The following is a 17806-nucleotide window of genomic DNA, read 5'->3' as shown; positions in this document are numbered from 1 at the left end:
TAATAATTTTTTTTAATTTTGGTTTAGATAAAAACTATTTAACTATATACAATATGTGTCTAACATTTCAATCAAACGTTAAAATAATTGATTATTTTAAGAGAAAAAAATAATATAAAATTGCATAAAAAATTTACATTTGCCCCATACTTCTGGGGTAAATGAAAATAACTATTTCCAACAACAAGTGTTATATTGAACAAACATAATGGGCAAATGAAATTGTTCTGTTACAGCTATCATTATATTATTTCATGTATTCGATACCTACAAATTTCCATTTGTCCCAAATAGTATATTGTGTATGGGTTAAATGAAAATTAAAGTATAGTTTATAATGTTATAAGCCTGGGGCAAATGAAAATTTTTTTGAATTACATAAATTTCAATTAAATTAGTCAAATAATTAGGTAATCTTTATTATTTTAACATAATTTAGTACAGTTTAATGCATACTTACTATTTCATAAACTTTCAAAATATATTAACAGTCTTTTATTTTCATATAATAGTGATAATAATAATTTAACATAAAAAATAACAATGTAAAGTAAAAATTATAAACAAAATAACAAACTAACAGCATTTTTAGTTTTAAAATATATCACATAAATTAATGTATGAATAAGTAGGTAACGTAGTGCCTAAACTGATTATTTTTCATCGACATTTATATATCCAGGAAATGTGTATATCGTATTTCTGTTCTTCTTATGATCAGTTGGTATTGGTAATATTGCAAGAATCATCTCTACTGTAATATCTGACAAGTCATTTTCAACAATATAAAAATCAGTTCCAATTTCATTATTTTTTTTTTTAATCCTCGGACTAAAATATCCCCATCATCTTCATCTACACGTTTAATTAAACATACATACTTAAAATTTTGTTTTTTACGGATCCCTTCAATAAAATCTCTTAAAAGAAATACTTCAGGTTTTATTTGAGACCAAATTGGTGTATTGTATAAAACTTCTTCAATACTTAAATCTAATGAATTGTCATTACAATCATCTTCTGATGAATGATAAACTACATCATCAATATTATCAATTGATTGTTCCAACACAATATTTTGTACATCTTTAATAGCTTTCTTAGGTCTCCCAAGTTTACTAGGATATTTGATTAGCTTTTTCTTTGAGGTTGCTTCCTTCAATTATTTTAGCACATTTTTATTTGTTAAAACTTCACCATACTTTGTTACTCTAAGACGAGGAACTCGGTCTTTTGTAACACAAATTGTATTGTTAGTTTTATATTGTATTAATTGAATTGAAAAAATAGATATTATATCTTTTGGACTTACTGAGATATTATTACTTGATGTTGGGAAAATTTAGTCTATAAAAGTGTTTGACGTTGAAGGTTCTAATGAAATTTGATTTTCTAAAACTGTTAATATGTTTTTTTGATATAATTACGCACTCTGAAGTTGAAAAAAAAATGATAAAGATCGTAATATTTCAAATTATATTTGTTATTAATATTTCCATTTACCCCAAAACCAAATTTCCAATTACCCCAATTGATTTTTATTTTGTATTTTACAAAAAAAATATAATTCCATAGAAAAAGTAATATTAAACTAGTTTTAGGGCCGTATAGTAAATAAGTAAATATGAAATGACAATTTAGTTCAAACTGTACTGTTCTACTTATATTTTTGATGAAGATGCCCTTCTTAAAAGCCGTTGAAAATATAATTTAAAATAATCATAAACACTTTTTCGAGTGATAACAATTTATACATATCCTCAAATTTTCCATATTTTTATCATTGCACACTATTATACCTTAAGTGTACTGTGGTTATAATGATACCGAATTCTATAATCACTAATAATTTATTTTAAATAATATTTTTTTCCTTTTGCCCCAATTTCCATTTACCCCACTTGACCCTAATATTTATAAATAAATATTATTTATACACAATTCATAATTAACAAATTATTTAGTAGTAAATATTTATTATATAATAACACTTAATAATATTAAATTATCATATTTGAATATATAAATTTAAGAGTGTAACTATCACTAATGGAATATTAAAAATAACTAATAAAAAACTGTTTAGCTCTAGGGGGATGTTGGAACATGATAACCCCCTATATGTATCCCACGCTCTTATGTGAGTGTTCTGTGATTATCAGTTGTGTTAAAAAAAGCTTTCAATTTCACTTTATAGCTAATGTAATTCTGAAAATCAATTGCAACAATTTATAATTTTCAATTTCATTGACGTCTAAAGTAAATTCAAATAAACTATGTTCATTTTTTCATTTAAAAAGGGAAATCTGTGTGAACATATTTTTTTTTGTATAATGTATTTCACATTTGTAAATTACATTTTATATGTACTCTATTTGAATATACATCGAATATGTTAGGAACAATATACTTATTATAACTATTCAAATACTCTTTATAATACTCTTTAATTTTTGTTAACAATATATTTTTAAATAAATATTGAACTATGTTTTAATAAAATGTTATTTTAGTTTAAAATGTAAAAACTATCATAACTAAACTATTACTATAATTATTAATTCTCGTTGATAAATGTCATATGAAATTAATTTAAGTTTATTATATTTAGAGATAAAACATTACTTTTTAAATGTAATGTAGTCATATATGTAATGGTTCAGTTTAAAAGGTCATCAAACGTCGGTTTGAAATGTTATGATAGTAAGTAAAGTAATACTTTTCAATCTAAACTTAGGAAATTACGTTTGGCATTTAACAGTAATTATCCTAATGTGATTTGTTATTCTATTTACTGGCCAAGCCTATAAACAGAGCACACAACAGTGGATAGGAAATTATTCGACGGCCCTAACCGTACTTCCGGTCTGTTAATCGAGTAGGGTAGGGCATGCTCTTCCCTATCATTACAGAAAGTGAAACAAAATGTTTTGTTTGGGATTTATCAGTGAAACATTGAAATATTGAAAATTTAAAAATAAATTACTCTGAGCAGTTTTGAATATTATTAATTAAAGCGCCGAGTAGAAATATATATATATATGAGAGTCGTCAAAGTAACTTCGAAGACCAAAAAATATCGAAAACATTTGTTGATTGATATAAAAGATTAATAAGAATAAACCGCATCAAAAGCAAAGAAACAATTAAGAAATGTGCAAAAAAAATATTTTGTGATAGAAGATTACAGTTGTTTAAAAATAATACATTTTAAATATGATATTGTTTAAAAATTTTACCAAAATCATTGAATTAATTGCGTATATACTATAAGCAGGAATATAATAATCAACTATAAAATAACTTACATTTTCAACCAAATTATGATTTAAACGGGTTTTCAAATTTAGTAGTATCCACTTAACAGTGTTATACTCCCTTTGATGTGTTTTTATTACTTCCGGATTTACAAAGTTTTGTAAAGACCTATTATTTGTTTTATACATTTTTTATTTTATATCCGGTCAAATATGACTAGCAAGGTAATTATAGTTAATTTGAAACGAACCACGCAGTGATCTGAAACCATTTGGAGATAAACCGGATAATTTTGCACCCCGTATGTAAAAACTTTGTGTCCCAGTGTATATTTAACAATATGCTTCACAATAGATAATGCGCATACCCACAGACAAAAAAAAACGTGTATATTGAACAAAGTGTATGATACATAATTGTTACCAACATATACACATTCAAAGCAGGATTCACACCTGAGCGACCGTCAGACCCTGGTCATAGTCTATGATTGTATTTATCAGTGTATTTTTATCGACCTAACATATCTGCCATGCGAGCCACATCCTGCCGAACCCGATTTCCGTAGGTACCCCTTTTTATAGTTATCCTGCTCTGGTTATAATTTTAAAATATTTTTCGTATTATTTCAAAAAAAGGCTAATACATATAAATGATATAATTTTGTTATTAAAAGTTGTTTAATGATTCCCATAATCGATTTTTTACTTAAGTATAAACAAACCGTAGTAACTACAACAAACTAGTTGCTATGATAAAAATTTGTACCAACAAAAATAAAACAGCTGATTTTGATAGTTGGTGAAAAATCGTTATGAGTAATTCTACCTTTTTTCGAGTTTTCTTAAAATTTTACTATGGCTAGAAGAACTGTCGAAAATATCAATGGATTTGTCATGGTGAAATTTAAATGCATTAGTAATGATTTTTTTAATTTGATTTAATTGTTTTATATTATGCAGGCTTATCCAGTTATACCAAAAAAAAATTCATCAATCAAACCAAAGTCTGCAGTGCTCTCTACGGAAAAAAATTCAAAAAATGTTGCTACGCCATCAACCGTTAAGAAAACAAATAATTCTACTAACAATAATGTTACTACAGTGTTGCCAGGCAAAAAAAGTCAGTTATGCCATTCGTTTAATAAGTATTAAAAAAAATTATATTTTTGTAACATATTTTACTATAAACTTTATTTATTAAACTTTAAGCTTTAGACTTCAATGTACAGAGTGCTTGTTCACATATAACTTATGCATTATCTTTAATATTACAAAATATATTATATTTTTTTTAAAAGTTAATAGTATCCTTTTTTCTAAAATTAAAAAGAAAATTGGTTATATCCTCTCTCTCAATCCTTTAAAATACTGTCAATGACTCGTGCTACACCTACAGTCTATATATATATATAAAAAAAGATAATAACATCCAAAGTACTGACCCAAAAAATGTTATCAACAATTCTATATCTTATTTTTAAGCCAGTTAAACATTTATGTTTCATTAAAAAACATTTAATTGATACTATTTTAAGGGGAAATTAAGTGAAATAGATATATGTTTTTAGAAGATTATTATTATCTGATTAATATCTGAGAAGATATTGCTTTTGTGATGGTGTGTGTTATTTTTATGTCTGTCCATAAACATTTTCAGTTCTTACAGGACCGATTTTAATGATCAATATGTCAAAAGAATCTGAATTGAATCTAGTTGACCATTTCGATACCAATTTTTGAAAAAAGCTCTCTCAATTTTAGAAACATAGAAAAATATCTCAAAAATACTTTACTATATGATAACTTTTATAATAGTAATATTAATCACAGTAAAATATTATTTATCCTTGTTCCCACTATGCTACTATTCCACTGTGTCGGATTTTTTTGAAATATAGAACATAGGTTACTTCCATTTATTAACTTTCGAATAGAAAAAACCATGTTATATTTTATATTTTTAACGATATTGTTTGAGTCATAGTTAAAAAATCGCACGTATATATACCAATTTACAAATTCAGACATGCTTATACAGCATACAAAAAAACTTGATTTAGTTATGAGTATTGTGGGATGTGGAAGGAGATCACTTTTCTTAGAAGAAAACATTTTCTTATGGTACTATACATACGTATGTTACATTTTTACAAAACTCGATGTCTTGAAAGTCATCCAAACAAATTTTATAAATTTATTAGTTTTGAACCTTACTTATTATAAAATACAATTTTGAATACTTTACTTCAGGAAAAAAAATTATATTAAACATTTAAATCCTATGCAATTGCATTGCTAAAAGTTTATATTTGCATGTAAGTATCATATACAGAATAATCAATTAAGGATAAGACTCATTTTCTCAGAAAATATTGAATATTTTCAATTTTTTTAAGGAAAATGTGATTTGATCCAAAAAATCCTACAATAATTTGTTGTTCAATATTTTTTTCTATTCCCCCAGAGAAATAAACACTAAAATTTAATTTTCTTCAATAACAGCCTCTAATTTTAGTTTAAAAATTTGTTCTTATAATTTTATTTATCTGATAGACCGATTTCATTAAAGATTTGGATTTAAAACAGAAATTCATCATTCTTTTGGTTTTTATAATACCATCTGTTTGAATGAGCTATAAATTATAATCAGTATTTATTCTTACTGTGGCAAGTAACAGATATGATAACAAAGATTGTCAATTTTACTTGTTTATGTCACATCATAAAGAAATAAAGACTACTGTATATTAAACAGAAAATTATCTATAGGGTTAAATAAATATATAATACATTGGTTGAAAGTTGTTAAATTTTAACGAGCAATAATAGAAGAATAGTTAATCAAATAAAAAAATCTAAGAACAAAAATGTTTGAAATATTTTTTTATTATATAATTTAATTAAAAAGGGGTTTCATTAAATAAAATTAAAATTTGGATTTATTGATGCTGAAGGGGTGAAAATAAAATTATTTAACTACACATTATTGTAGTTTTTTAAATTAAATAATTTAATTTTTTTACAAAAATTTTAAATGTTTAAAAATTAAAGACATTTTCCATAATTAAAAACTTTTATAGTGATATTTTTTACGAGAATGATGTTTTTAAATTTTTAACAATTATATAAATATTTTATTAAATTTCTATTTAAATAAAATTAAAAAATGTATAAATAAAAAGTCATTTTAATATACTTGTATTTTAATTTTTAATTTATTGTAGAAAATCCATATAATGGCCAATCTCGTCTTTCAACAAACAAATTGCGAAAGAATAATAAAGTTGATGAAAAACTAATTCGTTTTATAACGAAAGAATCCATGAATTTGAACTTAGAGAATAAATCTGTTGATAGTTCATCAAAAAATTCTGAGAACGAAGATTACGAAGATGACTTTGAGGTACAACTTATATTATTATTTCCTTGTGATCATTTAAGTATTAAATTGTATACATTTAAGGATTATGAGTCAGACTTTGAATCAGACAATTCTGTCAGTGTTTCCATTAAATCACATGATACAACAAGTACAAATGTTGCAAATGACACTGAGACTAAATTTTCATTACAAATTTGTGTCGAAGAAAAAGTCGAACCATTTTTGGACGAAATATTTGAAATTAATCAGTTAGAACTCAATATTGAAAAAGGTTTAAGTAATTTTAAAACAGCTAAAATTAGACAACTTGAAATAGAGGTACCGACTAAATTATATTCAAAATAATACTTTAGCAAAATCATTAAACTTAAACAATTTTAATAGGCCAAAAATAAAATAAAAACCCGGGGAGACATTTTAATGGATATGATTAAACTAGATACAGTCAGTTATTCATTGTTTGAACTGCCAGCAATACCTTATAAACAATATATGCAAATTTATGGGAGATCGAATACATCACAAGTAAAAAAACATATATTTTCTTCAATCAATTAAACAAATAAATGCAAAACATGACTAAGCATTGCTTAGATTTATATTGATATAACCTAACCTATATAATTTTCTTATCATAATAACAATAGATAGATTTTATTTTTAATAGGGTTCGTCGACGATATATTTTTGAATATCGATATCCTACCGAATTTCAACGATATTATATCAAAAAAAAAAAAAAAATTAGTCTCAATATCGCGATATATCGTTATCATATGAAAAAATAAATATCGAAAAAAAATTTTATTTTCAAAATTTAATTAAATCAAAAAATTTAATTTAATATTTATATGTTTTTATCTAATTTTTTTTTTTCAAGAATATCGTCAAGTTACCATTGTTGTAAAAAACAGAATATAGTATATCAACCAAATCAAATAAAATGTTACAATTTTACCTCTTACTAAAAATACAATTTAAACTTTTATAGAATAAAATATTAAATAAAATATTGTCTTCTTCATCACAATCATTTAATAGCAATTCGATTTTATTTTCTTTGAGCTCAATAATTTCATCTCATTTTTCAGATTGAGTTTAAACCAGTTTTTGCTGCATATCTTTTAATCCTGAAATTTCTCTCTATATCTTGTAATACCTTACTTTGTTCGTGTTTTTTTTTTTTATAGGAATAATTATTATGTTATAATGATAAAAAACCTAATCCAAGAATAGAATTTTGGGTCAATAACAGTAATTATTCTTCTTAACTTAATTCTATATTTTATGATATATTTTAGTAGGAAAAATGTCAACAAGATTATGTTTTTAGCCTATTATAAAATAATATATATTTTATAACAAAGTGACCAAAAATCAAACAGTTTAATTTTAAAAATATTTTTTTGAAAATAATCTGTATCGTATATTCGATATCGATATTGTTGACGAACCCTAATTTTTAATGTATTATGAAATAGGTATTGAGATATTAATATTATGGAGTCTTTTAAAAGTTAATATTTTAATTTATTGTTATATTGCATTTAAAAACCTAAAACTTTTGTGAATGAAATAAAATCATCTAAATTGTTTCCAAGTTAAATTTTGACTGATATAATTAAACAGTTTCAATGAATTATTGTACGACATAGAATCAATTACATTGGATTCTGTGATAGTGAAAACCACTAAAAAAATGGCGCATCTTTCATAAAAACTTTATTAATCTTTAGGTATAATGTATCGAAAAAAAGCCGCTATTGAACATAAAGCTTGTGATATTATTATTAAATTTTAAACGATTATGAAAAGTATGTGATATGAAACCACAAAGATGGTTTGACAAGAAATCTATCTCTTGTTAATCAAAAAATGTTGTTAGAAAACGTTTTTTAATACCATTGTTTTTGATCAATGGTGAAATAGCGCGGGGAATATGCCCGATATTTTTTGTTACACATAAATCGGAACTTTTAATGAACACAGTGATATATATAATTTTTAAAAAGCAATTAAGCTGAAATCCAGCTAATTGCTGACATATCCTACATTTATCTGAATATAATAATTATGATTTTATTACCAAATTAAATTTTTATAAGGTTTACTCTCAAACAAATGATGACAACGTAGATAAAGAAATTCAAACTTCCGAAATTTTTTTAATTGAAAAATGGACACAACGACCAATTGTTTTACCAAATAAAATGAATTGTTCATCAGCTGAATACTACCAAGTAATATTTTATGATTAAATAATCAATTGGTCAAAGGTGTTTAAATTTGTAAAACTTATAAGAAAATATTTCAAAAATTCAATATAAAATAATCATTTTTATATTAGTGTAATTACAGAGTAATATTTTGCTATGTTATTTTTTGTATAGCCATTATGCTATAGAATTAATATTTAAAAAAAAAAGTCAACATATTTATTCATTTAATTTAATGAATTATTGTTAAAATTTGACTACTTAAAAGTATGGAACATCCTAAAAATAACTTAACAGTTGGTGTATGTGCAAAATAAGTTGAATTTCTAGAGAAATTAAGTTTTTTGTGGTTACTGCAAAATTTTAATTTTATGACTGTGATATTTTTGAAATAACAGATTCAAATGTTCATTTTATATTTATAAAAAACTTTTTACTGGTACGAGTTTCAATTTAATTATTTAATTAAGGCAAAACTTGGCGTTGGAAATGGTAATAATGAACTCGGTGACAGTTTTGGGTCACGACGTACCAATACTGTAGACGCAGAGCGAATTTGTATTGTAGGTTACCACATCTTGCGTTATCTTGAAAGAAGAGCCATGGACAATCTTCAATATAACTTGACGCCTAATGAAATACCAATCAGTGAAGGTCATATAAGTCCATCTATATCAAATATTCAACTAATAGCAGATCAACCAGTCACTTCTATAGAGTTTATCAGAATCAAATCTTTCAAATCATCCGAATCTTTAGTTACCATACATAAGGTAAGGCTTATTATTATCTAAGTATGAATAAAAAATTCTTAATTGCTATTAATTTTGTTTTTACTTAAAATATAATATATATATTTCCCTTAAAGTTGCTGAGAAAATAAGTTTTGCCTTTAAGTGAAAAATATTATAAGCCACAAAAAGTATCTTGACATTGATTTTTTTTTTTAAGTAAAACAAATTGAAAAACTCCAAGGAAATAAAATATGAAGCAACGAATCATTTAATTATTCAAATTGAAGAAAATACAAAAATTATTATTTGCATTTATTTAAACTGTTTTGAAATAATTATTAAATCAAAAGTTATAAGAGTTGTCAATTTTATTATTCCCTTTATAGATGTTTAATTAACAATTAATTGACTAACAATTTTCTTTAGAAACCATTACAGTTACTTGTAGTTTTCTAATAACAATTCATATTTTTCACATGAAAACCAAAAAGTTCTATCATATACATAATGTCTATAATTTTTAGTTTTCATACCTCGAAATGTCGACTAAAAAAATACAGTGCATGACAGCGTAAAAAATGAAATCCAAGAATTTGTATTATTATTTAGTTCAATATACTTAGAAATTTTTTTCTGTAGTATTTTTTCGATATCTTTAAAACTAATTTTGTACTTTTTACAATAGTAATGTTATCTAATAGAAATTATAAAATCTTATATGTTTTGTAGGTAAAAGGTAAAACAAATAACTGGAACTCAATTATTTGCATTTGGAATACGCCAGATCTTGAAAAAATGCCAGAATACATACTTAAATGCCCAAATCAACAAACATCACTATGTGCTTTACCTAAGCATTCTGAAGAAGGTTATGTTGTAGCTTCTCATATTGATGGGTAAGAAAAATATTGTACATTTCTTAAGAATCAACAATCTAATTAACAGAGTTGCAATTAAAAAACTAAAAGAAAATCGTGTAATTATCAATTACACTATCATAAATAACGGTTTAAATTGCCTGAATTAATGTATTTCCTTTTTGATCTTAGAATTACATAATATTTTCATCTATTCCTTCCCCTATTTTATCCAATCTAACTCACTAAAAGCGTTATATTTAATTAAATAAAAATTTGTATTAAAAATATAAATAACAATATTTTAATGAACACATATTGTAAATAATATTACTAGGTATACTTAGCGCTATCTATGTACAAACAAGAGAACGCTTTTTTCAAGAATATTAATTTTCTCCCTCAATAGAATTACATTAATTTTGTATTTTATTTTTTAGAAGTTTATGTGTATGGGATTTAAAAGAGAATAAACTTTATCACGAAAATCTCCCAGACATTCACTGTTCTCTTCGATCTCCGTCTTACAATACAGGTATTTACTGTTTTGGTATACAGATCAACTGATTTATTCATAAAATATATAACCAAAACAAAATAAGGTGTATTATAGTAATAATCAAAAATTTGTTTTTCTTAATTTATCTCTTAAAAATTAATCTAGATAATTAGAATAACTTTTTTTTTATTCTGAAGCTATCTAGAGATTATTTTTTCAGCTTTAATTTTTGACCAAAGTCATAAATCAAAAGTAGTTGATTTGCGTGTAGTAACATATAACACAGTAAAATATACAGAAGAAGAATTTCCGAATGAAGTTAGTATGTTTTAGTATTTGATTAACTTCAAACATTTTAGAGTATGTTAAGAAAATAATACTTAACCACAATCAGTGATTGGTCTTTTTCAACTAGAATTTTTTTGGTACGTGGTCTTTATCAGTGACGTAATTTGGGTAAAATTTTTGTAGTTGCAAAATTGTTTAAGGGTCATTCCATGTGAAAACAAAAATAATTTTTTTTTTTTATTGTATTTTACCAGATAGCGCAGTTTTTATAATTAAAAACATGAAAATACGCCTTATGTTTTAGAGTATATAACTTTCACACCCAAATACGCTATCACTGTGGAAATAGCACTGTTTTACTCATATTAAATAGTACTTCGATTTCATTCTTAAATTTATGAATTTAAAATTTTTTTTAACATTGAAATTTTGCAGTATATTAATAGCAAAATTTGGAGATCAAAACATTTTTCAATAAATTTTTTTTTTTTTTCAGAAACTTTTAGTTATGTTCTTTTAACTCATATCATATTTGAATCGATTTATATTTTTTTTTTGTATCATTTTACGGTCTTGAACAGACATGGAAGTTCACCATGGGATAGGTGAAAATAGGCAATTTTATTATCTCATTACACAAAAGTGATTGAACAAATCAAACGTAGTTAGTGGATTTTTTATAATACGCATATTGTAAATTTTGTAAATTCTATAAGTGGTGTTAAAATTATTCTTCATCATCAAATTTTCACCAGACGTTTTCATTGTCTAATAGTAAGTACTATGTAAATTTGAAAAATATTCGTTCAATCACTTTTGTATAATGAGATGATTAAGTTGACTATTTTCAACAACGGTCATGTGTTCAAGACCGTAAAACCATACAAAAAAAAATATAAATCAATTCAAATATGCTATGGGTTAATAGAATTTATCAGTTGTAACTATTATCAGTACTTTATAACTAGTAAGAGTATAAGTCAAAAAATATAATCCAAACCCTCAAGCAAAAATCCTGTCTACATCACTGCATCCCTCCGATAAATACTATTTTTATATTTTATGATGTCAATGAGTAAAAATTCACTCACTTTTTCGAAATGAGTATACAAATTTCGACTTTTAGCGACGTGCAACGATTTATTAATAATTATGAAAAACAAATTAAATTGCTTACAAAAATTATTTTTGAAAAAATCCTACAATACATCATAAATATTTAGCCATTAGTTTAGTGCATTATAACGCATTCAATTTAAAATAAAAATATTTACCGTTGACCACATAATATAAGGGAAGTTAATATCTCGTGCGGAAGTGAGGAAGTGAGTTTCTTATTTGTTTAAAAGATAAAAAAGGGATGGTTTAGTGTTTTTAAATTTCAAAAATTATAAATTTTGTTTAAATATGAAAATCAATTAAAATATTGACTTTACCGGGATACTCGGCAAAATTGAATAATTTTTTAAAAGGTTGCAGTTTAATATAAAATTAACTCTAAGAACAGAATTTAGAATTTGAAATAATTTTACAATATTATTACTTTTAAAAAGATGTTTGGTAACAATACTTTGTACTTAGTTTTGCTCCTAAACTAACTTATTAACGTTTCCCGAACTTCTCTTAATTTTAATCTTTTGATATTCTTAGGGCTCGCAAAGGGCTGGGTCCTATAATTGCGTCATTGGTATTTATTGTAATACTACGATGATTTTATCATTATAAGACCATCTAATACGTCCAATATTCCTTTTTAAATATAGTAGCTCTTAGACTACTGGATATCATAAACTGTTCCGACAAATTCTATAACTTATGTTCTACTGAATATATTTTGTATATAATATCATTTTTTCTGTGATTTTCCGTCACTTGATTATAACTAAAGTAAAAAGTATTGTAATATTGAAGTCGTATCCATTGGTTTCATTACTTATAATAAAATCCTGTTTATTATCTTTAATTGTAGTTGTATGCATAAATTATGCATATATTATTGTGAGTTTATGATTTATATATACTTCAATCATATTATTAAGGAACTATTACGCTAGAATATAACAAAAAATAACTTGTGTAGTATAATTGTACTTAAAAATTTGTACTGTTTAAAAACAACAAATTTTTATTTAATATTATAAGTTTGATATTATTTATCATAACATTGATATATTAACATGAAAATATTTTAATTTTTATTAATTTTCAAAATGTTTTTAAAATTGAACTACGAAATATTTAGGAGACATTTTACTATTAATTTATTTTATATAATGGTTATTTTAATTTACTTTTTTTTTAACATTTCAGTAAATAAAATAAATGTATGTATATTTTATGATACCATTATAGTCCCATACTCTAAAAGTGTCTTAAAAGTAAAATAAAAGTTGTTCAATAGATTAAATATTATAGGATTTGCCATACCATGCTGGTACTCACTGTATGTTGGTAATTTTAATTGATAAAAAGTTATATGTTTTTCGTTAAGTGTTCATTGTAATGTATTATAATTGTAGTGTTAAATGTAATATTCATTCATTTGTGAATATTATTAAACATAATATTTATTTGCAGTTATGCAGTTTAGATGAAGAATTAGTTTTAATCGTGTGGACCATAATAGATGATTGGACAGACAAATCAGAAATTTCACGTATTAAATACGCAGGGACGTCTCCATGGAGCTCCGTTAGATTAATTAAACTACAAACAATATTAGTTTCAAATAACATACCTAAGTAATTATTTTTTTGTTAATATTACTTGTGTAGTTTAGTGTTTCCTAAAAGACCAGTAAATAATAAGATGATAAATAAAACTCTTGAGGGCCATTTTGAGCTGCGAAACTGCCACATCAATGTATTTAAGTGACAGTCAGGATGTAATAATTGGAACTAATTCTGGAATAATTTTTCGTTGTAATCTTGGCGGACATAAAGTATGGCCATCATTTTATACACAAGGAAATACAGGTACAATGAATTCTTAATAAAAGTTTATAAATACATCAATAGAAAATATTACACATTTAAATTATTTAAATTTTACCAAATAACTTATAACAGTTTGCTCTTAGTTAAATTTATTAAAGAATTAAATTTTTAATTTAAGTAATATAAGTTCTGTTTTTAGAGAAATGTACAGAAATCAAGTGGTTGGATATGTGTCCATTTGATCCATTATATTTTTTAGTAAGTTTTTATCGGCTTCGTAAAAACATTAATAGAAAATAATTTATAATAAATAAATTATTTGATTATTATTCAATAATCAATATAATTTCAAAACTAAATAGTTTGGTTATAAAACAAATATATACTTAAATTATTTTTATAAATTTTTTAATCTTAACTTTCCATTTTCTTTTTTTCTTTATTTAAAATGTTTCTTTAAGACTTGTGATAGTAAATTACCTATGCGATAATATCCATTTCATGTAAAATATATCTAATTACTACTTAACAAATTAGTAGTTTAATAATTACCATAAATACATTTCTATATGTTTAATTAACAACGTGTAACACTAGTTATCGAACCCAACTACACAAACTGCAATTGTTTAACTTTCACTAGTAAACACAATAAGAATTATCTTAATGTATCACCCATTATCATTAAGGTAGATTATAGAGTCAAAGACTAATTTAAGTAACCAAAATTCTAGTCAAAACCCCAAAGCATAGTAACAATTGGTTTGAACTTGTACACACTAAAAATAATAATTTATTATTTCCTTTTTTTTTTTTTGAGAATTTAAATTACTGCATTAATAATACTCGTATTTGTTATACAAGTAATCACATGATATTAAATGATTTCTAAAATAATTTTAAGTCAAACACATAAAATAAAATATATTTTTTATTGTTATAATTTTTCTCGAAATTAAAAGGTATGAAAATTAATTATATTATTTAATACTAATTAATTAATGATAAAAAGTGTCTCAAATCGATATTTCACATTTTTAATGCACATTAACAGCTTACAAGTAAATTTTTAAAAAAGTATAATTTTACTATTTTATAACTTTATAACTTATACACTTTTAAATTTGATGCATGTAAATTACACTGTTGAACATTTACATTTGTTTAAATTGAGTTAATTATATTTGTTCTGTATCTAAAGATTTTATATAATATATAAACCCAAAAAATGTATAGTAGTTTCTTTTGTATACTTTACTTAGGTTGCTTGCTCAATTAATGAAGTGTTATTGTACAATATAACACATCAAGAACCATTGGCTAAATTTTTGGGATCATCAGACGACCTTTGTCCTACTCCAATAGTGAAAGTTTGCTGGTGCAAAGGACACCCTGGAATTTTTTTTGCAATAGATGCAAATTCTAAGTAATTCAATGACACAAAAATAATCTACATTATATTTAAATAGTAATATATCCTATTTAATTTGATTAGTGTCCATATGTGGGATCTCTGTGACGAAAATTGCAATGAACCTTTATTCACTATCAACTTGCCAGGTAGAAATATTAATGGCCTATCATTATTAAACACAGAATGTGGACAAAAATCTGTATACATGGTAAATTTCTATCCGTTTTGTTTTTAATTATGTTATAAAAAATAAAAACTATTTAGATTAAGCTTATTTCAGTACTTGAAATTATTTGTCTGGTAATTTGCGTCTAATACTTCTTCGTCATATCTTTTATTATTTATCCCTAATTAGAATATAAATAATATAACATTTTTTTTTTTTAATAGACATTTATTATTCTTTTTTTTGACATAACTTCGGTCGCCAATAACAATTTTAATATAAGTACTCATTATTTACAATTGTTTTAAAACATAGTGTGGATATGTACAGCGGGTGGGTACACTCCGTTTGGTATACGTACTAAAAAGTTATACATGCAATATGAATTATTAAGATTACTGCCTCCCTTTTTTAGTTAATTTTTCAAAAAAAACATATATATATATATATTCAATTGTGATATATTTTAATTAACTATAGTCAATATTAAGTTTTTTGTAAGGAATAATTATTTCTAAAAGTTAATTTTACTAATTAAATAGGTCTACATAAAATTTTAATTGGTCTATACCAGTTTTGTATTATACTTTTTGAGATAATAAAATTTTTAGTTATCGGCTAGCGGGGAAGAATCACGCTCCTCACTTTTTAAATCTTTATTTGCTTATATCTCAAAAAATAATATTACAAATATGATTATTGACCAGTCTACATTTTATATAGACCGTTTTCCAACTAATAATAAAAAAATTATTTTAGGTTTTCATTGAACATTTAAAAGTTATTATAATATCTACCCTTAGAAATAATTTATTCTTATTATAAACATGATATTTACTATGGTTCATTAAAATAAATCAAATTTAAATGTGTACAATTTTATGAAATAATCATTATTTAAAGAAATAATGATGGGTAGTGGTCTAAATAAATCCACTATATGAATAGAAAAATGATTTTTTGGTGAAAAGAAATGCTTCTTACGCGATAAAAATAATTTTAATAAGCATACAAGCATTAAAATAAAGTATATACTTTAATATATTTTTGTTTTTAAAGGGTTTAGCATTCAATGACGGCAAAGTGGAGATGCACAAAATTAAAATTCAAAATAGGAGTTCAGACAAATGTACAGATTATAAAAGCCTTCTGCTTTATAACTTATCAAGATTATAATACGTTGAACTTCAAAGGACGATTATGATGATTCAACAATTCTTTTCAATGAATAATATGTCATATATTTCAGTAGATTTTAATATTTCAATTAATAAAAAAATAAAAGTTGCACTATATTTAGATCATTAAATCCTACCAAAACTTCCTATTACCCATAGAATAATTATTATTACAGGTAAGTAAAGAAAAGTTACAGGTTAAAGTTCAGCTTGGATTTTTGTACAATATTATGTGGCATGAAAAAGTATTGTGATGTATGATAAAATTTGTGTTATATAAAACAAACCTGAAATTAAATGTTAGTGTACATTATTATACTTTGTTATGCTATTCGATACACGCCATTTGAGGGTAACATATTAATGTTAATTTATTTCAGTAAAATGATCCGCTTCGAAAATTAAATGTATATTACAATAAAGGCAATTATATTACAGAAACCCTACACTTATACACGGTAATATTTATGTCATTATAGACAGAACTAGGCAATAATTTCGGCTATCGACATTTTTCTTATATCTAGTAAATTAATTCTATATAAATACATATATATATATATATTGAATTTTTTTATACTATAAGTTGAAAATATAATTATAGAAACTTAAAATATTGTCATAACCATTTTTGAAACTTTAATCGAGTATAAAATTTGACTTTAAACTTTCATTGTACACCTTCTTGGGCGACGGTTTTAGCAATTGTAACTTGTGAGTATTATATAAATTCACATAGTAAATTATCAGCTCCAGTGAATGTTGTCCCGTTGTCGGAGTTCACTCCAACAGGCCTTCCATGTCTTGCTATAAAGCGCCTAATCGCGGCCAGAAACGCTTCTGTCGTTAAGTCTGGCACCAGTTCTATGTACGCTG

General features: G+C 24.3%; 2 protein-coding genes across 6 annotated transcripts in view; one reads left to right on the top strand and one right to left on the bottom strand.

The window, feature by feature from the left end:
• Positions 1-17037, top strand: part of LOC126896721 (cytoplasmic dynein 2 intermediate chain 1) — a 32427-nt gene extending 15390 nt beyond the window's left edge. For 2 of the 4 annotated variants that reach the window (XM_050669743.1, XM_050669742.1), the window contains exons 3-17: positions 4221-4405; positions 6485-6663; positions 6724-6960; positions 7027-7167; positions 8748-8882; positions 9329-9631; positions 10322-10488; positions 10890-10984; positions 11169-11266; positions 13814-13977; positions 14066-14211; positions 14372-14430; positions 15435-15598; positions 15668-15794; positions 16812-17037. In XM_050669743.1, the coding sequence (XP_050525700.1) occupies positions 4300-4405; positions 6485-6663; positions 6724-6960; positions 7027-7167; positions 8748-8882; positions 9329-9631; positions 10322-10488; positions 10890-10984; positions 11169-11266; positions 13814-13977; positions 14066-14211; positions 14372-14430; positions 15435-15598; positions 15668-15794; positions 16812-16928 (2238 nt within the window). In that variant the 5' untranslated portion in view covers positions 4221-4299 and the 3' untranslated portion in view covers positions 16929-17037. Of the gene's footprint in view, positions 1-3256; positions 4158-4220; positions 4406-6484; positions 6664-6723; positions 6961-7026; positions 7168-8747; positions 8883-9328; positions 9632-10321; positions 10489-10889; positions 10985-11168; positions 11267-13813; positions 13978-14065; positions 14212-14371; positions 14431-15434; positions 15599-15667; positions 15795-16811 lie in introns of those variants that run through there. The other 2 variants (XM_050669740.1, XM_050669741.1) reach the window with 2 other exon arrangements.
• The window catches only part of LOC126896731 (uncharacterized), a 395864-nt gene that overhangs the window by 236192 nt on the left and 141866 nt on the right, over positions 1-17806 (bottom strand). The window lies entirely within an intron of this gene.

The sequence above is a fragment of the Daktulosphaira vitifoliae genome, unplaced genomic scaffold (assembly GCF_025091365.1).
Source record: "Daktulosphaira vitifoliae isolate Bord-2020 unplaced genomic scaffold, ASM2509136v1 Scaffold_1, whole genome shotgun sequence".
In the NCBI taxonomy this organism is placed as follows: Eukaryota; Metazoa; Arthropoda; class Insecta; order Hemiptera; family Phylloxeridae; genus Daktulosphaira; species Daktulosphaira vitifoliae.
The sequence above is the reverse complement of the archived record's forward strand: the minus strand, read 5'-3'. Positions and strand labels throughout refer to the sequence as shown.